Below are 27,075 nucleotides of genomic sequence, written 5' to 3'. Positions count from 1 at the left end.
CAGTTGGAGTAAAGATTTTAACTCTGTCTGGTTTATTTCTTCAGCTACATTCATCTTCAGTCATTATATATTAACATGTACCAACCAAAAGCACATATTAAGCATTGTAACAGTAAGTGGTTCATTGTAACAATCAAAAGGAATAACTTTATCTTAACTGGTAAATAGATACTTAAAATAAAATAAAAACAGCTTACTGCAAACAATAGCGTTACTATCATTCTAGAGGTTGTTTACATAGTCAGCCATACAACAGCACAACTGGAAATAAAGTGGATATAAGATATTTATTTAAATGTCTGTTGCACATAACAACACTTGCAGGAATTACTGTATTAGGCTTTAAATGTGAAGGTTTATTGCATGGAGCATCTACTAGCTACTATAGTTTCTGTAGACAAATTACACCGCACATTCTTTTTGTGCTTAAACAATTTCATAACATCTTTTGCTTTCAGGTAGGTATATTTTTTGCCATCTAGTAGCCATGCAAGTCCATCCATCCATTTTCCACCACGTTTATCCCTGCTGGGGTCACGAGGGGTGCTGGTGCCTATCTCCGGCAGTCTACGGGCAAGCGGCGGGGTACACCCATGACAGGTTGCCAATCTATCGCAGGGCAGCACAGTGACAAATCGGACAAACAACCATTCACATGCACACTTAATCTTGGGAGAATTTAGAGAAGCCAATTAACCTTACAGCCATGTTTTTAGACTATGGGAGGAAGCCAGAGTACCCAGAAAGCACTCATACATGCAGAGGGAGAACATGCAAACTCTATGCAGAAAGCTGGGAATCGAACCCGGAACCTTCTTGCTGCAAGACAAGACATGCCCAATGTGTCTCTGTGCAGCCCTGCCATGCAAGTCATTAAAGAAAAAGATTCCAACCCTGGCTGCACAAACCCAAGCCGTAGTTTGAAACTATTTCTATTAGTTCAGCTATTTGGGCTACGGTAGATTTTCTGTGGGATTAAGCCATATTGGCTTCATTCCCCATGTATATCATCGAGACTTGGCCATCAGTGACCCTGCTGCCATTTTCCCACTGTGACTTTCTGAACCCTTTTTGATCATTAATTACTATTGCACATCTGGAAAAGAGTAAAATAACCTCATCACCACCTTCATTACAAATTGTTAGATGTGAAACTTAACTGAAGTTTGAGGAGAAAATATGTCCTTTCTATCTGACAAATCCCACCCACTTACCAACAGCATGAAGGAGAGATAATCTATTAGTCACTGCAGCTTTTAGCCCTTATAGTATGACTGTTGTTGGGAATGAGTCTTTGCTACATAATGACTGTTGCTTTTGTAACTGTTATCTAAACTAATATATATTCTGTTAAGTTTAAAGTATCAGTGTTGGTCAGTGTTTAGTGATGTCTATCATTAAATTCTTATTCAGCTTTTTTGTAAACTTGATTCAAGTTGGCACGCAGTGTAGGTCTTAGTTTAAAAATTGAGGCTCGCTCTTGGTTATAGAAATAGAAAGTTAAAACTGTTATAGAAAAAAAAATAAAAAGCAACTGTCAGTTGCTTTTTATTTGATGCTATTCCATAGTCTTTTCATAGCATCTGGAATTGGATTTATTTATCGTTTGATTGTAGCTGCTTATTTAACTGCATAGGTTCACTTTTGGTAGTTTTGTTCATTAAAAATTTTGAGATGAAGAAAGAAAGAATGAGAAATAATAGCTATGTCATGCAGCTCTCTTTAGGCTTATAAGGCATGTGAGAGGGGAGGACATAAGATGTGAGGCAAAGAGGGATCCCTCTGAGTCAGCCTTGGAGTTTTCCTCCCTCCTGTCTTCCTCCTCCTACTATAATTTACAACAGTCCTGCCTTCCACTCTTCCTTTTTTTTTTACTTTTATTCCTCTTTGTTCTCCCATTTCCGCTGATTCGAATGTCATTCACAAAATTCTTTCTTGTTCTTACCATGCTTGCCTTTTTTCTGAAATTTGTAGAGTCTTGAGGATTTCTCCTTTTTCCATCCCCGCTGAGTCTCTCTCAGTGGAATACTGATGAGCCAGACTGCACCACTCCTTCAGCCTCTTCTAAGCTAAGGAAGTCCTGGGGAGATGAGCACGCAAAAATCCCCGGTGTAACTTTAAATCAGAGCAGTGACAAACCCTTCTATTTGTTGGCTCTGTACTTGACTCAATCTTTTGTCTTCTCTAGAGCCCACTTGCCCTTTTTCACATCACCTTCTTAATTGCTTGTCACCTCTGTTCCTTTTTCCTGCCTCCATATTCAGCCTCTTCATGAAGCTTAATTTCCTCCCTCTTATTCCCCTCACTTGTATTTGATTTCAATTCTAATATGTTTTTTGACATACATTGCCCTGTCTCCTCTCAAGGAGTCCCACCTCTCCCCATAAGCATCAAAGGTACTCTCTCTCTTGTATTTTGGATGCAGTGGCCAGTATGAGTTCACTGCTGTAAATTGCTGTTCTCCACTAAATTGTGCAAGTTGTTTGAGCTTATATGCCACCATGTCTTTAATTGTGTGAGTCTTCTTTCATAAAGATACTACATTGCTTTAACACAGAATTGAGCTGTCCTTTAATAAAGACTGCAGGGACCCAAATCTAATAATTGCTGCACTTTGCTTATTGGAATGCACTCACTCACCTTCACAAGCTTTAGACACACATACACCAACTTCCTCCCCAACCAACACACACACACCTAATACACAAAACTCCTACCAGCTATGCTGACAGATATATGTTTTACAAACTTCCTACTCAGCGATATTTCTTTTTCATTATAGAATAAGATTTTATACTATATGCACTACAGGCATTAATGCAAGTATCTCCAGACTGTTGAAGGTCAAAAGGTTTATTTCACCAATGCTCTTGATCCAGAATAAAGTATTTTAAATATATTTTAAGGATATGATATCAGGAGTTTATATTAAGTTCTGTTTTTGGAATTGTATACACCTATATATATATATATATGTTGTACATAGGCAAGTTATTGGCCGGTAGTTGGATGGGGTTGGTCCCTTCTGCAGATCCTTCATGATCAGGATTGTCCGTCCTTGGGTTAACCATTCTGGGTGGGTCCCTTCCATCAGCAGTTGGTTCATTTGTGCTGCGAGGCGTGCATGAAGTGCGGTTAGTTTTTTCAGCCAGTAGGTGTGGATCATGTCAGGGCCTGGTGCTGTCCAGCTCTTCATACCTGCCGCTCTTTCTTGGACTTCTGCCGTTATAATGGTTACTGGTTCTTGTTCTGGGAGATTGCTGTGATCTGTTCTTAGATCTTCTAGCCACTGAGCATTGGTGTTGTGGGATGCCTCCTTCTCCCATATGTTTCTCCAGTACTGTTCAGTCTCAGCCCTGGGTGGATCTGATCTTGAATTACCCTGCCACTGTGAGTACACTTTGGATGGGTTGGGGGAGAACACCTGGTTTATTCTCCTGGCTTCTGCTTCTCCCTTGTATCTTTTTAGGCGGGTGGCCAGGGCGGCAAATCTTTGTTTGGCAGTTTCCAGAGCCTCAGGAATCGACAGCTTGTTGTACTTAGGTAACCTCTTCCCTACACCTTTCTGCAGGTCTGAGAGCTGACTAACCTCTCTTCGTGTTGCCTTGATCTTGGCTTCCAGCCTTCTTCTCCATGGGGGCTCTGCTTTGTGGCCTGTGGTGTTTATCTTATAGCCAAGCATCTCTAGGATCACTGTAGCTGTGGCGTAGGTCAGCTCATTGGTCTCAGTTATGTCTTTAGTAGGGATAGTATGTAGTGCTGCATTTACATCTTCTAGAAGACTTCTAGAAGGGTACTCTGTCACTTAGCCTTGGCAGTCTTGGTCGTCGTACTAGGGGATCCAGTTTCGTTATGATCTGCTGTCGCAGGTCAGCTGCCCTTACGTTTAGTGGCCTTACTGGAATGCCTGGAAATGTACAAGATCAACAGGACTCTAATAGCCTTCATCAAGAACTCAATTAAGCTGTGGAAAACAAGTCTGGAAGCCAATGCAAAGCCAATAGCACAAGTCACCATCAAGTGCGGCATATACCAGGGTGATGCACTATCCCCGCTGCTGTTCTGCATAGGCCTGAACCCCCTCAGCCAGATCATCACAAAGACTGGCTACGGATACCAATTCCGAAGTGGAACAATCATCAGTCACCTCCTCTACATGGATGACATCAAGCTGTATGCCAGGAGTGAGCCAGACATCGACTCACTGATCCACACTACCAGGATCTACAGCAACGACATTGGGATGTCATTCGGACTGGACAGGTGCGGTCGCATGGTCTCAATGAGTGGGAAGATGATCAGAACCGAGGGGATTGAACTACCAGAAGGCCACATAACAGATGTTCAGGACAGCTACAAATACCTTGGGGTACCACAGGCTAACGAAAACCACGAGGAGATGGCAAGAAAGACTGCCACAGCTAAATACCTACAAAGAGTAAGGCAGGTCCTGAAAAGTCAGCTGAATGGGAAAAACAAGATCCAAGCGATCAACACATATGCCCTACCAGTCATCAGATACCCCGCTGGTATAATAAACTGGCCAAAGGAGGAGATAGAGGCTACTGACATCAAGACGAGAAAGCTCCTCACAATGCATGGAGGGTTCCACCCCAAATCCAGCACTCTGAGACTGTACACCAAGCGTAGCGAGGGAGGCCGAGGGCTAGTGAGTGTCAAGACCACTGATAGTTGAGAATGACCGAGCTAAGATCCTATGGGACTTCAAGATCCAGACTGACAAACAGGTGATGGCTAACCAACCAGACATCGTGTTGATGGACAAACAGCAGAAGAAGGCAGTAGTGATAGATGTGGCAATCCCAAGCGACAGCAACATCAAGAAGAAAGAACATGAGAAGCTTGAGAAATACCAAGGACTGAAGGAGGAGCTAGAAAAGATGTGGAAAGTGAGAGCAGCAGTGGTGCCAGTGGTAATTGGAGCACTGGGGGCTGTGACCCCCAAACTGGGAGAGTGGCTACAGCAGATTCCAGGTAAAACATCAGAGGTCTCTGTCCAGAAGAGCGCAGTCCTAGGAACAGCTAAGATACTGCGCAGAACCCTCAAACTCCCAGGCCTCTGGTAGAGGACCCGAGCTTGAGGATGACACATACCACCCCACGAGGGGTGAGAAAACAGTTTTTTTTTTTTTTTTATATATATATATATAAATAGATATTGACTCAACATGCAGGTTTTAAAGTTTTATACATTTGTTTTCCAGGAAAACCACATGTGGCACATTGTTTAGACAGCTTGTAGACCCACCTTGACCAGCATTAACAGAGTGGTCATGTTCTTAATGACGTTAATCATGTTTCCATCTACATGTCATGCAAAAATGAAGATAAAAAATGTGAATTAGACGTGCTTCCATCCATTGGAGAAAGATTAATGACGTCATATGTTTACGTTACGTTTAGGTGTATTAAAAAGGAAATAGAAGTAACAGACTACCACAGATCGGTGATGGGGCGACTTTTTAATAAATGTCGCAATTTTCACTAACTTACTCATGTCAACTAGTGTTAGTGATGTGACATGCCATCAGGAGATGTTGAGAGAGAAATGTGGATCTAATGGGATAGCATGTGAGGAAACAGCTGATCGGTTATATAAAATTAATATTTCAAAATGCATTCAACAAACGTGTTTCCATTTTTTTATGCACGTAAACCTCTTTTTAGAGTAAAAAAAAAAATCCCTCAATGGAACGTTAAAAAAATGTGCATTGGTTCAAATTGTGCTGTTTCCATCAAATCTTCTAATGCAACACTTAAAATGCGCATAAAAAAACTATGGAAAAAAGTCTTAGAACTATCTCACCTAACAGAGGGTGTACCTGAGATGTAGTCTTTGGCCTGTCTACTGTTTCTCTGAGCATTTCAAAGTCTAATCCCTTGGATAAATTCGTAGAGACACCCCGTCTTGGGATTGCTGACTTACTGAAATCTTTAACACTTGTGGATAATCTTTCTCTCTAAGGTCACAGTAGATTCTGTGAAAAGTCTCTTCTAGTAATTCCTAGTTTTGTTGGAAGCCTTAGCTGCTTTACTAAAGTCATTGCTGATGTATTTACATCTTGGCAATGTAATAAAATGCCCCAGATCAACAGAGTGCCAATACTCATGGTGCTTTGGGAACTATTGCGAATGATCCATTAATAAGGTACATTGCTTGAGGAACCTGTTGTTACTACTTTCCTTATTAAATTTCATTGACATATGACATAAGTAATTACTTTATGTAATTTCAGTTTTTTTCTCCATAATTTTTACCATAATTCTTGAATGATAACTATATATGACCATGTTTATTGAATGTTGTGTGTTTATTACACACTTATTTAACTGCAAAAGGTCTACTACAAGTAGGTAGGATTTCCTTAAAAGGTCTATCTGCACTTGAACCAAGTAGGTAAAGTCTCATTCACACAACGAGATAATCGTCCATATTCTGCCCCAACCTTTACCTCAGGTTGGGACAACTAAATATCAGGGCCTTTTAGGGCCCGTGATCTCAGTTTATATACACAGCCGTTCATTTTCATTCAGCGCTTTTAGTGAGAAAGGGCTTTATTTTTTGTTATTTTTTCACTCGTTCATTTGTTGTTTTTTTTCATTTGAAACTCACAATTAAGATATTAGGAAGAACTCTATTTTATTCTAAATTTCTTTCATAAAGTAATATTGAAAGATGGAGAGCAGTTCCCTCTTTTTATTCATCATTGACATACTTAGAGAAATATAATTTAAAAAACAGATATATTGATTTTTTATTTCGCTTTGCCTTTTTCTTAATCACCTCTTAATAACCTGGCTGCTGGACTATATGTGCAAGCTAGCTGTATTTAATTTAGAAAACAAATTCAGCTGTTCTGCCACTCAATCAACTCTTCAACCCCAAATCCTCCTGAAACAATCATTATCAAATTAGGTCAAAAAGAAAGTCTTGGATATATTAAACATTTGTATTTGAATAAATATGTCAAATCAAACATTAAAAAAGTAGGCAAAAATTCCAACGACTTCAAGTGCGTGGAGAAATTACCCATCAGAGATAAGAATATATATTTATCAGTCAGGGCAGTATAGGCTTGTGACATCCTAAAGACTTACCTGCTTGCAGCGCAGCTCAATGTTCCATCTGGAGCAACCAATTTACATGTTATCCCTATTGTAGAGGGCGACTCTTGGATGCTGTGGGACAGAAGTGAATTGTGCATTTTTGGCAAATTCATTTGAGTAAGAGCACCACCGCCCTTGTGAAGTAGGGAAAGAGAAATTTTTAGGAGTTGAAAAATCTAATCTTTTGTTTATATTCTCTTTGTGTGAAAAAAAGCAACAACAAAAAAAACAGTTAGTGACTAGATGGGACTGTGGCCTGTGGTAATAGAGCACGGCGGAAACTAGCTTTTTTTTTAATCTAAAATGGATTTATTTAATGAATCTGCTTAAATTAAGGACAAATTCCTACATTTTCTATGTCTTTTAAGATACATTTTCTCAATTAACAGTACATAGACCATAGCATTAAAATGTATACTTTCCCTTTTTAAATGCTATTTTCAGTTTGATATCCAAGTGAATTATATATCAAATTGTTAGAGTAAGTAGTTTACATATGGTAATGATAGTACTATTTCTCTTCTATGTTAAACTATCATTCTGTATCTCCTTAACAGTTGCTTTTATATTAGCATACTGCTTTAAAACCCCTCCTGTGGGTACTTTTTAAGTTCTGATTTAGTTTTATACTATGTGGATTAAACATCATTACAATTATTTGCTTCCTAAATGTAAGTGTAGAGTTTCGGTACCCCACCAGTTCTTTTGTAGCTGATACCTATTAAACATTTGCAGTCAATAATCAAGCATGTTATGCCGCTAGATTAACACTGGGTGGCACTTTTGATGACGTGTTGGCACTACGGCTTTTGAAGGCTAGGTTGTGTCTCTTAAATATTTTTTGCCATTTGGTAAACATAGAGAAACATTTTCATTCTTGTTTCAGTAGAAGAACAGTCAATAACATGGTTTTACCATCAAAATATGCATATTTTATTTGTTGTATCAAAAGTCAAAGTTTGATGCATTCACAGTTGATGGAGAATAAACTTTAAGTGGTTTGTAGTATTCATCCTTTATTAATGAATAGTCATAACCTTCATAAGAATTTATTATAAATAAATAGACATTAAATACAGAATAAAGATACATGAATAGCTAAGGTTAGAGCGTCAAACAAAGAAGGGAGAAAATTAAAATGAGCTCAACCACTCCTCTGAAAAACGCAGCCAAACAAACACACACACGTACAGGGGTGCACTGAAGCATGTAGGCAGGGCGTGTGAAGAGTATAAATAGCTCCGCATCCTCACTGATTCTATTTTTAAACCAGAAGTCGTGAATGCCTTAACCAAGGGCAAGATGTGAAAGCATCAGGCACACAGACAGCAATACTGTACTCAACTTTTTCAGCAGACGGCAGACTTCTGGGTAAACATGAATAAGTAGGAGTCTGTTCAACAACTGCTGTTCCCTTTTTTTTCTTTCAGTTTTCTGTTTGCGTCCTGCTTATTTCGGTGTCAAAGCCTCGTTCTGCCAGGCTCTCTCCCTCTGCATTTCTCCCTGAAGCCCGCCGTAATGATACTATGTTGTCTAATCGGGCTTTGTGGTTAGTTTTTTCATCGCTGCCATTAGTGTCCCAGTGAGACGCTAAGCAATCAACAACGGACACACACTGTCAGACAGCAGAATGTTTCGCACAAAATCAGATTCTACCTTCATAAAACAGCATAACCCTGCAGCATTATTCCCACACAAGGTCGAGTTTTAATTTATTGTGTGTGTATAGTAAAAAGAGCTTTGTATGTGTGTGATAGGAGTGGGATTTACAGAAAGACCAAAAGTAAAGTAAGATTTTAGGATCTTGAATAAAGAAAACAAATACATTGCCACAGATATCGCTAAGTCCTGGGTTACTTCTTTGTAATGCTGTGCTTTCCTCCATCTGTCTGCTGTTATGGTTTTAGATCTTTTACCTTTTGGAAGGAGTTAGCATGGAAAGAGATAATCTTTTCTTGACCAGCTAATTCTTTCTTCCTACCTTCTAAAATGCCCGGCTGTTTTAATCTGTCTTTGTAGTTCATTTATCTGCATCATCAAGCAAGTTTAATCAACTCTGATATGCTTAGCTGATGTGAGCGGATGGTAATTTTCTTAAAAGATCCAGCTGCATGCTTCTGTCATCAATGGGATGGTATATAAGCAATGATTAATCGTTGCCAAATGATTTCATACATATCAGTTTGGTCAAACAGGGTCCACAAACAGTACAAAGCAGTTATTTCAGCGTCTTTTTTAAGATAGACATCTTTTTTTTAATTCTCCATGTCTTACATTCAAAAACACTAAGCTTAATGTTTTATAAAAAAAAAATATGATTAAATTATTATTTCTCTTTGGTTAGATCAGTTTTTTTTTATTTATTTTTTTTATTACGTATTATTTCCCATACATGTCCTTAATGCAAGTCATTTATTGATAATTTTGGAAAACTATAATGATGATGTAAATGCTTTCAGCCAGCTTCTGATTGGAAAATGTACAACATTAGAGTATGACCAACCAATGTATCAAATCCAGGAACAACAGTAAACCATGTTCTAGGCAGACGATGGGATTGCTTTTTTCTCTCAATAAAACTAGTCCTGTGACGGCATGAAGTCAAAGCTACTAAGAGAGGAAGAAGCCAGTGTTGCTCATTTTACTTCTGCTGAGATTTAAATGTTTATACTTAACATGTAGGTGCTAGAAGCGCTTAAAACTGAAAGTAAATTGATTGGTTTTGCTCCCCATCTTGGCCAGTAAAACTGAATCTGACTCTCTTGCCATATTCTGGTATTTTATGTTGAAAAGCAACATAAAATACCAGAATATTTTTTTTTTATATATTTAAAGTGACGTGACCTTATTTCTTGGAAAGATGGCGCGTGATCTGGTGAAACAAAAATGAAAGTACCTGGCCTCACTAAGCATTAGTTCCATTGAGAGGAAAATGATGATTGTTGCAAGCCTGAATGCACCGTCCCATCTGCTACGTACAGGGGTGACAGTATGAAAACAGGCAGACACATTTTGCTGCAGCTGTTGCTGCTGCTGGGCTCCTGTGGTTAATTGTGCTTTGTGAATGTGAGAGTCCCTCAGGACAAAACTAGTTGTCATTATTAAATTAAACTCTTTGGATTATTACAATCTTCCTTCAAATTGTAACCTCAGTTAAAAAGTCCAACCTCAACCAGGATTCTGCAGTCTTTGTAGTGAAAGGGCAGGCAAATATGGAAGTCAAATGTTAAGTTTAATTGTGTGTAACGCGTCTGTAGCAGCAGCACAGCTCCAGCATAATCACTTTTAGTTTAGTTTCATTGATGTTACTCAGCTTTGTGTTCTTTTTTTTTGTTACTTGAACTTCCTGTCATCTCTAAAACCACTCTGAATTGTTCATACAGCATTTCATTCAACATTACTTCACCAGACTCTAACCTTTGTTCAATTTTTTTCAAAAAGAAAGCTTGTAAAGCTGATAAAACTGTCTAAAACAGAAAAAGCATAAGAAAATAGCACATTCTGAGCATGGATAAGGTGGCGCGGGGCTAAACATTCTTCCAAAGCACTTTGGCCATGGCTTCTCCTTGGTGCACTTTTTTATTACATGTCTAAAGTGTAATGAAGCAGAGCAGGGAAAGAGGACAACAGAAAGAAAATGCATTGCAAAGTCTAAGTGCTTCATGCAGCATACAGCATATAGAGATTGTGGTATTGCAGAAAGTATGAAGGTACTTTAGCAAGTCTACACTGTTTTGCTTTAGTCTGCAGGGTTTTAACACAGTTTATGACAGAAAAATGTATACAGAAAATGCAACAGAAATTTTCTGCTTTCCAGATATTTTCTATGTTTATGTTGGCTTAATGTATAAAAGTGTTGATCCTTGAGTGTTGTTAATATCTCCTGTCATTATGACAAAGGTCACATAGATGGGAGAGTCCAAAACTGTGAATTCTGATAAGGAAAAATCCTAGTGTGCAGCATGGTGTTCACGAGTGACTTTGACTTCGTGGATAAGACCTTGTGATTCTTGCTTGACCTATGGTGTTGATTATGGTTTAGAGGCCGGCTGTGTTGTAAAAGCATGTGTCCAGCTGAGGTGTTGATTGCTAAAGTTAATGAGCTGTAATTCAGCTCAAGCCCAGGAGAATATTTTTATGATGATATTATGATATCTAACCAGTTTTTCTTATTAAACAGCGGTTTATTACATCATATTCGGATGTGTTGTGAAATATTGTTTGGCATTATTGTTGTAAAGATTCCTCACAGATTCATAATATCCTCCTGAAATCTGCTCATTGTAAGCTCAGACATGTTTGTTTATTAACCCACTTTATGCTCTGTCAAGCAAAAAAGAAAACTGGCAGAAGCTGGAACAGAAGGACATAATCTGTTCATGGCAGGTACAGTTTTTTTAAAATCTGTTTTTATGAGTGGACACACATTTTGGTGGAAATGTATTATTTTTCCTGTAGTTTCTTTCATCTGCACTCCCATTCTGTTTTTTTTAACCTCATGGTCATTACCAGATACTGGGTTTCATCCTTTTTAATGATCTGCTAAACCTTTACTGCAATGTCGTCTAAATGCTGTTTGTTTGTGGGCCTTTCGAGTCGATGTTTGCTCTAACGAGGAAATCTATTCTCAGTTAGGTTAAGATTAGCATTATCAAGATTGGACAATTAAGAATATTCCACTCTGCTTTGATAAGCTCCAAGGTTAGATGGTCTTTATGTTTTGTTTCATGGCAGCTGAAATGCCACCTGTCAATCTTAGTGAATTTAGCTGGATGTGAGCAGACAGTATCTCTATGAACTCCTGTGAATTAATTCTGCTTCTGTCCTGTGTCACTTCAACAATAAACAGTAGTGTCCCAGTGAGTGCTGTGTACTTGGTTGGCTGTTCTGAAGGTGATTGGTTGGCTGTTCAGGGTAATTATTCTGTGAAGATCCACCCACTGTTATCTTCTGTGGATGTGCAGGTTTCTTTTTTTGTTGAATTAATTGGTACTTTCTTTCTTTTCTTTTTTCTTCTGGATATACAAAACTTTAGATTTTGCCACTCCTACTTATGTAGCAGTTTTTGGAGCTTAAGGATGGCTTGTTTCACCTACAGATGGAGCTCTTTTAACACATGTGTCAAGTTGAGTGGAGCCAACTGATGAGATGAAACCAAGGTGGTTTCTTGCAGATTTAATATAAAGCAGGAGCAGATGCAAAAAATTCAAGATTAAATACAGAAAACAAAGAACATGCAGGTTCAGGGCAAAAGCTTTCAAATGCAAACTTAACACCTGAAATCTCAAAATTTTTGTGATGAATGGTCTATGAATTTAACTGTATATCGATGTGTTTGGAGGCGTAGGTCAAACTGAAATCTAAATCCAACTGAAAATCTGAGACAGAGCTGAAAATATACAGGTCCTTCCTATAATATTAAAATATTGTGATAAAGTTCATTTTCCATAATGTAATGATAAAACTTGAACATTCATATATTTTATATTCATTGCAAACTAAATTAAATATTTCAGATTTTTTATTGTCTTAATACGGATGATTTTGGCATACAGTTAATGAAAACCCAAAATTCCTATCTCACAAAATTAGCATATCAGGAAAAAGGTCTCTAAATGACCTATGCACCTAATCATCTGAATCAACAAATTAACTCTAAACACCTGCAAAAGATTCAGGAGGCCTATAAAACTCCCAGCCTGGTTTATCACTCAAAACCCCAATCATGGGTCAGACTGCTGACCTGACTGCTGTCCAGAAGGCCTCAAGCAAGATGGTATGACACAGAAATATATTTCTGAACAAATAGGCTGTTCCCAGGGTGCTGTATCAAGGCACCTCAGTGGGACGTCTGTGGGAAGGAAAAAGTGTGGCAGAAAACGCTGCACAATGAGAAGTGGTGACCGGACCCTGAGGAAGATTGTGGAGAAGGGCCGATTCCAGACCTTGGGGGACCTGCGGAAGCAGTGGACTGAGTCTGGAGTAGAAGCATCCAGAGCCACCGTGCACAGGCGTGTGCAGGAAATGGGCTACAGGTGCCGCATTCCCCAGGTCAAGCCACTTTTGAACCAGAAAAAGCTGCCGAGGGGCCTCACCGGGCCTATAGAGAAGCAGCACTGGACTGTTGCTCAGTGGTCCAAAGTACTTTTTTCGAATGAAAGCAAATTTTGCACGTCATTTGGAAATCAAGGTGCCAGAGTCTGGAGGAAGACTGTTGAGAAGGAAATGCCAAAAGGTCGGAAAAATATTGGAATGTTCAAGTTTTATCATTACATTACGGAAAATAATGAACTTTATCACAATATGCTAATATTTTGAGAAGGACCTGTATGATTATAGACCCTCTCCAAACAGTCTAACGAGATTTCTTTTACTTTACCAAGGGGAATAGGAATGAATTTTAGTCTTTGAAAGTTTAAAGCATGCAAATACATTCACCAACAGGTTTTTATCTGTTATTCTAATACTATTACTAAAGGAAATTAATTTAGTGGACAAAAATGCACCCAGCTTATTTCAGATTTTCATTTAAAAAACAAATAAAAAAATTACTTTTTTTAACACCCACCTAAAAACTATTTAAGTGCACTTGACCTTTCCTACAGTTTTTTTCTACAATTTGGTTATGTACAAAAATATTTATATCAGTACATTTCTCTACTAATGATGTAGTACAATAACCATTGCAATTCTAATATACTCCGTGATCAGTAGCACTTTGTGAGGCATAGAGCCCTGAGGCAAAACTGTGGATATGGAAGTTAGTGAAGTTAACCAGGGCAGCTTTAAAGATCAAGCTGAGGTATTACCTTTTCTTTCATCCTTGCCAATGGAGAACAAAGAGCCCAGCTGGCACCTGTCTGCTGCAGAGACCCCACTACATTATAGACAGGCACGCAGACAAAGAGGGAGAACCAGACAGCAAATGGGAAAATCATTTGAAATACTGAGAAGGAGGCAGGGGGCAGGTGTGGAGTAAACAGAAAAAAACGGAGTATAACCATGAAATATATAGATTGTGCTTGTCCTCTCAGGAGACAGGGAGGGTAAAGTTGTGTTAAGGTGAGATCGCTGATCAGAGAGGGAGGATCAGTCCTCTGTATTATTTTTTTCTTTTTCTTCGGAATCAATAAACACCGTTTCACCTCTGTCATACACTGCTTCTCTCTTCAAGGAAGTTTCTGTCCTGCCTGGGAGTGTGACACCCTATGGCACGCAATAAGATAAGGAGATTAAACAAAATAATACCGATTTATCTTTGGGTTTACTGAGTGGATTGTGAAGTTCAGTTCTGCTGACATTTTTTTTCTTTCTAATGACTACTTCTTAATAATAATAACTAAAATTTATTGATCTCACATTGGAGAAATTTACCTCTGCATTTAACCCATCCCCTTGGAGAGCAGTGGGCTGCCATCATTGGGTGCCCGGGGAGCAGTGTGGGGTTAAGGATCTTGCTCAGAGAGCCAGAGTGGCAGTCTGTGGGAGGGGGGCTCATTCTCAGAACCCCAAATTTCCAAGCTCTATGCCCTAACCACTGGGCCGCCACTCCCCACAAGTTCAGAGTGTATCCTAGAAGACAGTAGAGGGCATTTTAAAGATATCCTGCTTTAAGATAATGAGCTTAACTTTTATGTTCTAACAGTTTTAGCATGAGCTTCCCTCTTCATATGCATGTGAAAATGCATGTGTTTCAGAAAATCCTGCAATAGTTTGAAACACTTTTAAACATGATGAATATTCTAGCATTTAGGAGTCACACTGGCTGTCTTTTAAAGAGTTACATCACCACAACATTTCCCCATGCCAGAGTGGAATATAGTTGGAGGAAGTAGAGTACATCATTTAGTGGGCTGTCTGCTGGCTGCAACATCGCACTGGCGTATCCTAGCAACAAGTTTAGAAGAAGGGCTCGCTCAGGCAAAGCCTTGGTTCCAGCCGGTGATCTCTGAGGATTCTGCATGTGTGTGCGAGCCGAGTGTCTGTTAGCTTGGTGGGATAATAGATGAGTGCTGTAGAAATTAGCGTGCTGGCTCAGCCCTGCAGGGAAGATCAATATCAACTATACATTCATCTCTAATTATCATGGCGGAAGTTAGTGGGAAACTCTCTTTTCCTTCAATCATCCTTGTGTCTTTAAAAGACCTCTTTTAGAAACACGGTAGATTTGTCTTTCACCTGGTCCTGCTGCTTTTCACATATCTGACCAGCATTTGTTGTAGGATATGCTGACAGTAGTACTTAGACGCAAGGTTGTGTGTGGGATTTTTAAGCAAGGTTAGTTAAAGGTAATTATATCACAAAAAGTTTAAATGGTTCTGAAGGAACCCAGTATGCAGGTAAAATGAAATCAGACATGGAGCAAAAAATTATAATAATTCTAAAAAATATATATTTTTATACAAAGTTCAGTCCTAAAATATAGTTAAAAAAATGTGACCTGAAGATTGTGAATCTTTTTAAATCCAAAATCAGGAGCATTGTGTAAAGACAATGAGGCCAGAGTTACACAGGGCATACTGTAGCAGGATTTAACAGTATTGAGCAGGGTTAAAGAGCTGAACAAACAGTGACTACAGAACCAAAGAGGGAATATATGCCAAGGAGAATTGATGTGTGGAGGAAGAATCAGATGAGACTAATGAGCAGAGTAGAACAGCTGAGAGTGCAATCAGAAACAGACGTGGTCAAAGGCTGCGTTCGAATTTAGGCGCCAAGGTCTGATCGGATTCCAAGACTCCTCTTATGTGGCCTACAAATGTGCCCTTCTTTTACACTGGACACATTTGAAGGATATGTCTGGTGTATCCTCTCTATCCTTGGTTATCCCAGGATTCATTGCGAATCGAACCGAGCCGACTTCTCCATGCTCAGAGGAAAAAGGTACTTGGCACCGAACAGTGGTGAATATTGGAAGTTCAGTTAAATACAATACAAGTATGTGAATAGTTCTGTCTGAAATGAATTAAAATTGTTGTTTTAATGGTTATTCAGTCAGATATGTGGCGGTAATGTTTGATTTGTCTAAAGGTTTTTATCTGTTACTGTGTAAATGGGTTTGGCTGTAATTTAAGGACATATTCTAATGGATCTGCAGTTTGGGGACTATAAATATGATATGATTTTTAATTTTTTTATTGCTATTTTGTTGTTTTTTATTGTTGAATATAAGAGATTTTGCAGATATATTTTTTATACATACATTGTTTAGATTTACTTATATCTTTTTACCCCTTTTATAGAATAGAATAGAATAGAATAGAATAGAATAGAATAGAATAGAATAGAATAAAAAAATCCCTTTATTATCCCACAATGGGGAAATTCTGGTGTTTACAGCAGAATTACAGAATTACAGAATGCAGCAGAAAGATTATAGAAAAAAAATGGTCACACAAATGTAGACCTTAGAAAAATGTATGCAAATAACATAATAGTGAAGAGTTAAAATATAAACAATAAAATACTGTACTGTAAAGTGTTTTGACAATATAAAACGGTGCAACTGGAGAATAAATAACCAAAATAAAGCTATGGAAATTTACAGAAATGGATATTTGATAATAGCAGCAACATCAGAGCACAATCTGATGTAATATGTGCACAATGACAGCAGCATGTTATTTAACTGACTAAGATTTATATCATTACATTTGCTATAATTTGTTCATGCTCCTGGTGGTTGTCACCATTATTCCACTCTATTCTCATGAGTATATTCTTTGTTTACTTTACAATAAAACAAGGTTGCGTCCTTGGAAGACGCAGCCCATGAATTCAAACGCACCCAAGGAGAAAGAATTTAGAAACAGGAAGTGAACACAGCCCAGAAACAAATAGGATATACACAAAAAAAGCAAACCCAGAAATGAATAATACTCAAATCCAAATGAAGACAAAAAAAATTCAGAAACAACAAGGAAACAGGAAGTAAAGAGAACAGAAAACAGAGAGAACTAGACTTACCAAAATGAAGATGTTAATAAGATACTAGAGACAATATTTAATACAACTCAAATAACTACTTATAGGCCTTATATTAAAAGAAAAAGCCTTATCTCACTGTTGTAAAAAATGTAAAACTGCAGTGTGTGGAAGTCAACACTAAGCTACTGTAAATGGAGCTGAGTGGTCATGGTGATTTTATTAATTTAAGAATAGTTCAAATTGAAATGTTTTATACAAACAGTGTTTCTGTTACTCTAATTTTTGTATTTGCTTTGAATTCATGCACTTGCACGCATTTGCACCCATAGCGTTTTTATGACTCGCATTTCCTTTGGATGAGTCTGTCATGTCAGTGTGCCTCTCTACCTGTGACCTGTCAGTCCTATTTTGCTCACTTTGAGTCCAGTCAGCTTTTGTCAGTTGCAACAGGCTCTCTATAACCCTCTGCCTTTCTGAAGTGGAAAACAACCCCTGCAGACTCAAAGCTTTAATATTCTTGTGATGTTTATTTTTTTTATTTATTTATTTATTTTTTTGTGATTATTGCATTAAATCCCACGAATAGAAACATTTTGAGTTTCAATTCAAATCACTAACATCTGCTAAAGCTGGGCCCCCAGCTGGCTATCTGTGAGCCATCTCTTCATCACATTCACTTTGAGATCATTTATCACTTTACCACAAACTCCCTGCAATATCTTTGTATCACTGCTTCATAGTTAATGCCTTAGTGTAACACCCTACACATATATAAATCAATGTCATCTATGATGATTTACTTTATGATTTTTTCCTAAAGTGCTAATTTTTTGCTTGATCTATTATATTATGTGTTGTAGTGTTCTGCCCATACCCTTTCCTACTGTGACAAAAGCACAGTTTTACCCGTGCACAAACTCTGAAATCCAAAAACTGTTTTTTAATTTAGTATGGGCAACTAACTTAGATTTGTGTTTTAGTTTTCATAATTTTATTTACAATATATTTCTGACATGCCTGGAAGGAAAGACTTAACATAGATTTAAGGAGAGGTAGAGATATTTATGTTTCGGTTGTAAGGAAAATGTGCATATTTGCATCCTTCATTGCATGGAAGATGGACTGCCTATGATGTAAATATTTGTCATAATAACTACATGAAAGCTTTCATCTAAATATTGTGAGTTTAAACCTGAGTATAGAAAAGTATAATTAGAAAAACATGGTGACGTCACGGCATTGCGCGATTCTAACCAGTAGAACACTCGCTTCAACATTATTGATCCGGATAAATATCCACTATACATCAACATGCACACACACTTGAAAGATGTAAAATAACCTTATGTGATACAAAAATCACTTTTTTCACAATTAAAGCACTTTTTTATGTACCAGCAAACGTGGCAAGATAAAAAAAAAGCAATGTAAAAGGAACCAACTATAAATTACTATGAAGGTTGCATCGTGTACAGGTGACAGTTCAATGATTGTTTTCCACTTTTATGTTATGTCACTTTTATTGCAACATTTAGCCCATCAATAGGGAATGAGATTTTGAACATCATTATAACATGGTGACTTTTTACAAACTATGGAGAAGCTTTCAAACAAAGTGAAAAGTTATCCATGCATATTTAGTTTTCTTTATCCATGTTATGTATTTGTTAGACAAAAATGTTACTTCTTGTTGTTGTATTCACAATTTCACAATTTATTTTATCTTTTCTCTATACTTATTTTATTCATGCTCTATGTTCACCTGAGTGTTTTAGTTATTTTCCAACATGCAAAAGCCTCTTCAGCCTGTTTTATCACATTAATAGTGATGATCCTCTTGTCTTCTCTCTGTATTAGTACTAAGTATAGGTGAAGGAGGTTTCTGGGAAGGCACCGTCAAAGGAAGAACAGGCTGGTTTCCAGCAGATTGTGTGGAAGAAGTTCAAATGCGACAGTATGACCCAAGACTAGGTAAGAAATTGTAATTCACATTTCCATACAAAATTAAGAAAAATCATTTTGGTTGCTGGCTTATTTACACAAAGGACCCATAAATTCACATTGTAGAATTTGTTTTGCATTAATGTGTGTGTGTGTGTACATACAACAGATGTCCAACCATCAGAGTGAGGACCTTTTTTCCAATTTCACCATTACAATGAGTGATGTAAAGTGAGGACATTTTGTTCGTCCTCACAAGTTTTTTTGATAATGGTTAGGTTTAGGGCTAAGTTGACAATTGGGTGAGGGTTAGGGTGGGGTATGCATTGGTAATGGTAAGGTTTAGGGTTAGGTCATAGAAAGGGTTGACAATGACTGAAAACCAATGGAACTTAATGGGAATCAACACATGGTCCTCATTACATATAGCAGAACAAGTAGGTGTGTGTGTGTGTTTGCCTTTTCTTCTCAGCTGAAACACAATTTTTTGCATGTTTACCTTTTAATCTTCTTTGCTTTATAATTCTCAGAATATGTACAAATCAGGATTCGTTTCACAATTGGTGTTTGGTTTATCAGTTTAATAATCCCCATTTTTTCAAATGTAAATTTTTTAAATTTATTTATAATGAACCACATGTTGCTGTTTGGTGTCCATTCTGAGTGAGCCTGCCCCTCACCAACTATCCCCTTAAAAAACCACACTAACAAATTGTTTCAAAAGTACAGATTGAGAAAGCATAGGGAATTTATATCAGCCTATCCTAAAATAAATCATACCTTTTTAAGTGTCATTTTTATTATATATAAGCAAAATGTAATGTTAAGTGCCTTACTTATTATTTGCTGGTTTTTACAAAGTGACATGAAATATATTCAAAAAACTTATTTACACTTAGTTTTAGCATTTTTGCTTATGCAATTAACAGTATAAAGATATGGGACACTGATCATACTCATGCCTTTTTTTTAAAAGAGAGATAATTTAGAGTTTTCGCTCTCCTAGTGCTTCCTGTGTTCTCTCCTGTCTTCCTTCCTGCATCCCTACACTCACAAGCAAAGAAAATCTGTGTAGGTTTTCTTCAATGAATGATAATCTGCATAAAGACATTTTTTTATGTGATGCTGAACATTTGAACGGTATTTCTTTTAGGGTTATCATGTTTTAACTCTAGATTTTTTTTTTATTCTAATTTTCTCCATTAGAAGATTTTACAATCATAACATATGTTTTCAGTCCTAAGTACCAACATTTATAGTGTATTAGCCCAGTTTCTCCATTCTTTTTTTCCATGAGTGTGAGCATTAATATCCCCTCATCATGTGTTAAAATAATGAATTCATTTTCAGAAATTTTAACTACAGTACCTTAATGCTAGCCATACAAGTTTCTTGTCTTTTTGATAAGTTTAATATTTTTTTCCTTTTCTATATATACAGATTAGATTTTTGCTAATTTCAATTTATATCGAAGCCTGGGAGCTTTAAAGATTACTAGTAAAATTAATTTAGATGAACAGGGTTGTTTTAATCAATATCCTCATCTAATGAGATATAAAAACTTGAGTAAAAAAGACATTTTGAAGTTTTTATATATTTTTTAAGGGGATGAAAAGTTACTTTCACGCTATAAATATTGAATTAGTCAGTGTCTGTGAAAGACTAATGAAAACAGGAAACATTCCACACGAATATGTGTTTTGTAATGTTCGTGAAAATCGTCTGAGCTATGTATAAAATTAAAATAAACAACACAAAGTATTTTGAAGGCAGTAGTTAGTTTTTTTGCGTAATTATATGTTGAAAGGAGTACAGTAGTGTAGTATAATATAGTGGTACAGGTTTTCAATTCAATTCAGTTTATTTATATAGTGCCAGTTCACAACACATGTCATCTCAAAGTAGTTTACAGAGACAATACAGCCAAATTAACTCAAAGTTTTCCATCTAGGAAAAACCAGCTGATTGCATCAACTCATTGACTCGAAGGCAATCCCTCACACCAAGCATGCTTGTAGTGATAGTAGAGAGGAAAACTCCCTTTTAACAGGAAGAAACCTCCACCAGAACCAGGCTCAGTGTGAGCGGCCATCTGCCGACTGGGGTTTAAGGAGACAGAAGCAGACATACAGAAAGAAGCAAAGATACAAAAGGCAACTCTAAACCAGCTCCACAGGCGGCCCCGTCTAGAAAACCCTCAGCAAGGCAGATGAGCACCAAGCCAGTTCCCATGTCAGAGGATAAAAGAGAGCACATATAGTTGGTCACAGTCAGAGAAACAGGACTACACTGAAAAACAGGCCAAGCTACAACATCTATAAACAAAGGTGTTGATGACAGCAGAACAGCTGATATTTCTCTCCAGAATGGTGTCACAGCCAGACCGGAACAGAACAGATGAAGCTACTATGATGAGAAAAGCAGAGAGAGCATAATGTTAGAGATTGAACTAACAAAATCTGCACAATGGGATAATAGATATAGAATAATGAAAAGGGGTCCCTATATCCTCCAGCAATCTAAGCCTATAGCAGCATAACTATAGAGATAGCTCTGGATAACCTGACCCACTCTAACTATAAGCTTTATCTAACTATAAGTTTTAGTACACTTTGAACAAAACAGAAGGCATTGGTGGAAGATTTCATGAAAGATCTATTTAATTTCTTAACCTATTACTGCAGATAAAACAGACTGTATCCAGATACAACACTAATCGGACATGGTAACGACCCTAAATAATACTAAAGCGTTGTTTGCATATTGTTGTTTTGCTAATATTAATTCTAGATTTCTAAAGTATTTTCACATTAAAAGAATAGTTCCACAAACAACCACAGAATATTGTCAAATTTTGTTGTATTTAGGTTATTTAATTTACATTTATTTGCAGAGTTAATTAATCTGTGATTCTGTTGGAAAATCATGTTCCACGTTGAGATTGAAAATGAGGGAGTTTTTCATGTCAAGTAATGCCTTCATTTATTTGGCATTTTATATCCCAATCGTATCGAGTCACTAAAATAGTTTCCTGGATATCGAATTTTGTATTTAGTATCTTGACAACGGAAGCACACCTTATTCAAATTATTCCTCTGATCACATCTGAACTATAAAAAATTGAAATGAAAGCCAATATTAACAACTTAAAGGAAATATTTTTACAACTTCATTGGTGACATTCATATTCTGTGCTACATGTCTTCAAGTTATGCAGCTTGTACACAGAGCATCGTATAATTGAACAGCAAAACTTAACCAGTTCCCCATGTGTGAGCACTACAGTATGATGCATTAGAGAGTGCCAAATGACCAAACCAGAGGTTACTCTCCTATTCACCTCACACATTGGCACTCGTCCTCACATTAAGCACAGGAAGGGTTTGTAGAAAAGGAGGAGGGATGCACAAACCCAACCCTTCTGCAGTCGCCGAGGAACTCCTCCTGGAGATGGAGAAAAAAGTAATTATATAAAGTGAGGTAATACACACAATCATGTCCTAATTATTAACAATCTTAGAGCTCATCAAACCAGGAACAGCAAACATAAAAAATAAAAAAAATTTGTTTGAAGGAGCAATAAGAAAAACATTTTGGGTTGTTTAACACTGTAGCTGATAACTTGCTGTTAACAAGAGAACTACATTTTGGCAAATTATTTTCTTCTGATTATATCTAAATCTGCGCTTTCAACTATTTTGTTTTCTTTTCTGAAACAGTAATTTATTCCTTATTGCTAAATTTAAAGTTAAAAACACACTGTTAAGATTAATTTACTTGTTGTGATTTGAGTAACCAAGTATAAAAATACTTCTACTATCTAAGAAAAGCTGACCAACTTTTTGAATTAAGATGATTAATTTTAATAATTAAATCCTCCATGCTACTGCAACAGACATCAATGTAAACAATGTAACTAGTGAACAAGTGGGAGTACATCAGATTAATGTGACTGTGTTTTGATGTAGACAGCTATTTAATTAACAGATTGTTGTGGGGGTTCTCAAGGGCAGCAACATGTGCAGTGCTTATCTCCACCGAGTCTCATGAAGACATTTCAAGGAAACCAGTTGGCCATCTCGTTGGATAATTTAGCAATGCAGCATAAACCTAGGTTTAGTAATGGGACAGGGAAAGTTGTTTTTTCTTTTTTTTTTCTTTTTTGGTCCCATAAATATCACCCTGTTCCTTCTGTTGTTTTTGGCAGATGTCTCCTTGGGCCTATTTTCGGCGCAGCTGGGGCATTTTCCTGGTTGAAAGCGTTGTTGAGGGATTGAGGTTACCTCAGAGCAGGTGTAAAGAGGGAAGAACAGCCAGGAATCCCTAAACACCCCATTTAAATGCATTGTGAGAAAAAGATAGGGAACGGTTGGAGAGAAAGTGGCCAGATACCGAGAGAGACGGATGGGGGAGTATACTCTAAAAGACAGAAAAACAGAGATGGTTGCGTTTGTCTTCAGCTAAAAAGAAGAGAGAAGGAAGGAGGAGGAAGGATGGGATATTGTGCTAATATTAAAGCACAGTCACAAGTAATGGAAAAGAAAACCCACAGGTATATGGCTTTGAGAGTGGCGGGGTGGGTGTAAAAACTGTCTCAGCCTCCGTGTATATTTCCAAACATTGTGGAGTTTTGTGTGCTGGTGCTTCTGGTCACATTAATTGGCATCCCAATGTGTAATACATTAATATTGTTGAAAAAGTAATGTCAAACCCAGGAAAAAAGTGGAAGTTAAAGGCAATAAAGACCATTCAGTGGTGGAAGATATGTCCAACAGCTGTTTGTATATACATATATGTATATATTGTTTGTATTTTGAATTGTGCACATGTGTCAGTGTCCCGTCCTTTTAACAGTTCTGTACATTGGAATTGCCTCTGCTGGCATTTTTGTATTTCACCTAGAGAGGCAGTAAAGTACCGCTGCATGCTGCATGTTTCATAATTTTAAAAAATACATTACTTACTACAGAATCAAACGTAATTTACCTGTCCTGCATAAGTTTCTCAAACAAAACATTGTTTTCAAAACCTTTTGCTCCTTCATGGCCTTTTTTCAAGTACATTTTCCAGTTAGGTTTGTCAGGATTGATGCCAATGATGCTCATGTTTAAACAACAACAAGACTGATAAAAAAAAAAGGTAAAATAAGCATCAGCAGTACCACTTGATGCTTCGGCGCCATGGCAGCCAGATAGCCAAACAGCGTATTAGAAACAGCTTGGGGCCTACGTAAAAACGTCCTAGGGGCAACAAATGTTTGATTGACAAACGAGTAGCCAATCCACTTTCAACGCTAGGCAAAGTGGATTGACAAATGTTTTGTAGGCCCTACCACGGCCAGAGTTTATGATTTTTTTTTTTGTTGGGGGGGTACCATAAGTGCAAGAATGCCAGCCATCAATTAAGTCATTTTAGATTAATCTGGACACTTTACCTACCTTTAATGTACTATACTGTTTACATTTACACAAATTATTACTTTCATTAGCAGTAATAATAATATAATACCCATTAGTATTATTGTAATTTATATGATTTCTTTTGTTTTTTTGTAGCACACTTACATTAATAATACATCCAAATTAAAGTAGATTTATATTTCTAACAAGTCATTTGTGCCTTTGTCCAGTAAGCAGATTATTATAGATGCAAAATAAATGTCCAAAATTTGCCATTTGATAATTGCTGCAACAGAGTCAGTATCACCAATCCTCCTTAACATTTATCAAATAATTTTTTTTGTAATCCAAGTTGTTATATGGAGCCAATGCCAGAAAAGCCTTCCTTCTATTATAACAGACAGAAACTGCCTATTTTGAATTTATACTTATATGGAAAACCCACTTATGCCAACTGTTGTTTTGAAATTGTAAAGGTGGTCTATACTCCATTTCTTCCAGACGCCACAGTAACCTTGTTAGACTACAGTGGATCATGAAATCTTTGTCAAACAGGGTGATTTTCTGCTTTAAAAAAGTATTTCTAAATCTAACAGAAAAATTAAACCCAGTCCCTGGAGTCTTTAAGTCAGTTAAAAAGTACTTTTTGCAGCCTTACTACTGGTTAAGAACCTAAACCATGTACTGGTTTTTCCTTGATTTATCTCATTAGCTTTTAGTATTTTCATTTTTTCCAGATAACACTGTACATGTAAACTATAGTTAACTATTTTGATATTACTTGTTAAACGATGTACTATCTTGATAGTTACACGATAATAACTATTAAGTACCGTCAAGCCCAATTGCACAAGATAAATGTTCTTCAAGTCCAAGTTGAGTCTGAGGGTTTTCGATAGGAGCCTAAAGAAAGTCTGAAGCTTTTGTTTTCTGTGACTTAAATGGAATGGCAGTGTAGCTCTCCATCTCTGCCAAATAAACACAAAAGTTGTTCAGTAGACTAAAAATCAATCCTTTTTCTTGGCTCCCGTTTCTTTAGAAAGGTGTGGCAATTGGAATATTGTTAAAAAGAAATATCACTTAACATGTTGTTTTTCATATCAACAAATATATTTAAAAGGAGTTAATTTTAAGGCTCTTTATAGATCTCTACTAGGGGTCCAAATAAATGTTGCCATTAGTGGATATGTCTTATTGAGGTTATTTTTTTTAGTTTTCCTGTTGATAATTAAGCTTGCCAAAAAAAAACTACATTATTCCATTACCCACTTTCTAATTTCTGAATCTTCTGAAGCATTTCAAACCTCATTCCAATCCCTGCATCCATCAGCAATGCTACAGCAGCATTACAAGTCAGGATACCCCAGTAAAATATTCACTGGGACACACATAAACACTGGGGTTGTTTATCAGAAGGGAGCCATTGAGCCATTACTGACATTGAGGGCAATATGTTTCAGCGTAGTGAAGCACGAAAGACAACCCAGTCTACAATTAAGTAACCCTAATACTATTGAGTGTGTTCTCTCTTTCCTGCTATCGCTCAATTTCTCTTTACCACCGCACATCACCATGAGCCATGACTCTGAGAGTGGTATCTCTCTTTATCTGTTCCTGCCTCCACCTCTTCTCCGCCAGGTTTGAAAGAGCAATGATGGAAGCACCGGAGGGGGACAAATAAGGGGGAGGACAGCCTCAGTCAGAGGGACAGAAAATGAGAAAGACTGAAAAAGGAAGCAGGTGGCCACGTGAAAGAGGCGGTTTAAACTATCACTGGTTCTCCTGGTTGTTATCTGTCACCACTGCTCCTCTCTCAGCACAGCCAGAGCTGCCTGTGAGTAGCAGTTCATCTCTAGCTAGTACTTGAGGGGACATACAGGGGGAAGATGATGAGTCAAAGGAAAAAGCAAAGGAAAAGCAACAGAGAAAACATGAACGACTGATAAAGAAAAACAGCAGGGCTACAAATGAATCAGGTAGAGGTGAACGGCTGGTATTAAAATGCATTGCTGTGGATATATGCTGTTAAGGTTAAATAACTTTGCCTTTTAGCCATAAGTATTATATATATATGTATATATATGTATATATATATATATATATATATATATATATATATATATATATATATATATATATATATATATATATATATATATATATATATATATATATATATATATATATATATATATATATATATATATATATATATATATATTTGAATAATATCAAATAGTGCATATAATAGAACAGACTAAAGTATTATGATCATTTTCATGCGCTCTGCTCAGCCTCCCCCCCACACATGTTCACACATGCTGCTGGCCTGTTACGTACTTTGGGTTAATAGTGGATGTTTACTTGCAGCAATGGAGGGGATAATGATGTGACTCTGAACTGCTCTTCCTTTTCTAATGATACAAACTAATTGCGACGGCACTCATTTTCCACAATAGCGTCGTTAATCTGTTGTCACCAATCTGTTGGAATTTACAGCCCTCCAGCAGAACCACCCAGCCCCCAGCCGTTCCATCTTCCTGTCTTTCAGTTAAAAATTGCTGTATAGCATCCAAAGACAAATGATCTGCCCTTATGGAGAGCAGCTTTCAGGATTTCCATAGAGTGCACTTTAATTTATCTTTTCTGGCATCCTGAAACATTGATTGTCCCTAAAGAT

The 27,075-nt window shown here is 37.2% G+C and overlaps 1 protein-coding gene across 1 annotated transcript in view; it reads left to right on the top strand.

Moving 5' to 3' along the window:
- Nucleotides 1–27,075, top strand: part of shank3a (SH3 and multiple ankyrin repeat domains 3a) — a 304,312-nt gene that overhangs the window by 218,595 nt on the left and 58,642 nt on the right. The window contains exon 15 of the mRNA XM_038299956.1: nucleotides 18,913–19,026. Within this exon, the coding sequence (XP_038155884.1) occupies nucleotides 18,913–19,026 (114 nt within the window). The remainder of the gene's footprint in view (nucleotides 1–18,912; nucleotides 19,027–27,075) is intronic.

Source organism: Cyprinodon tularosa, unplaced genomic scaffold, assembly GCF_016077235.1.
Source record: "Cyprinodon tularosa strain WSP-4 unplaced genomic scaffold, ASM1607723v1 ctg44, whole genome shotgun sequence".
NCBI lineage: Eukaryota > Metazoa > Chordata > Actinopteri > Cyprinodontiformes > Cyprinodontidae > Cyprinodon > Cyprinodon tularosa.
The sequence above is the reverse complement of the archived record's forward strand: the minus strand, read 5'-3'. Positions and strand labels throughout refer to the sequence as shown.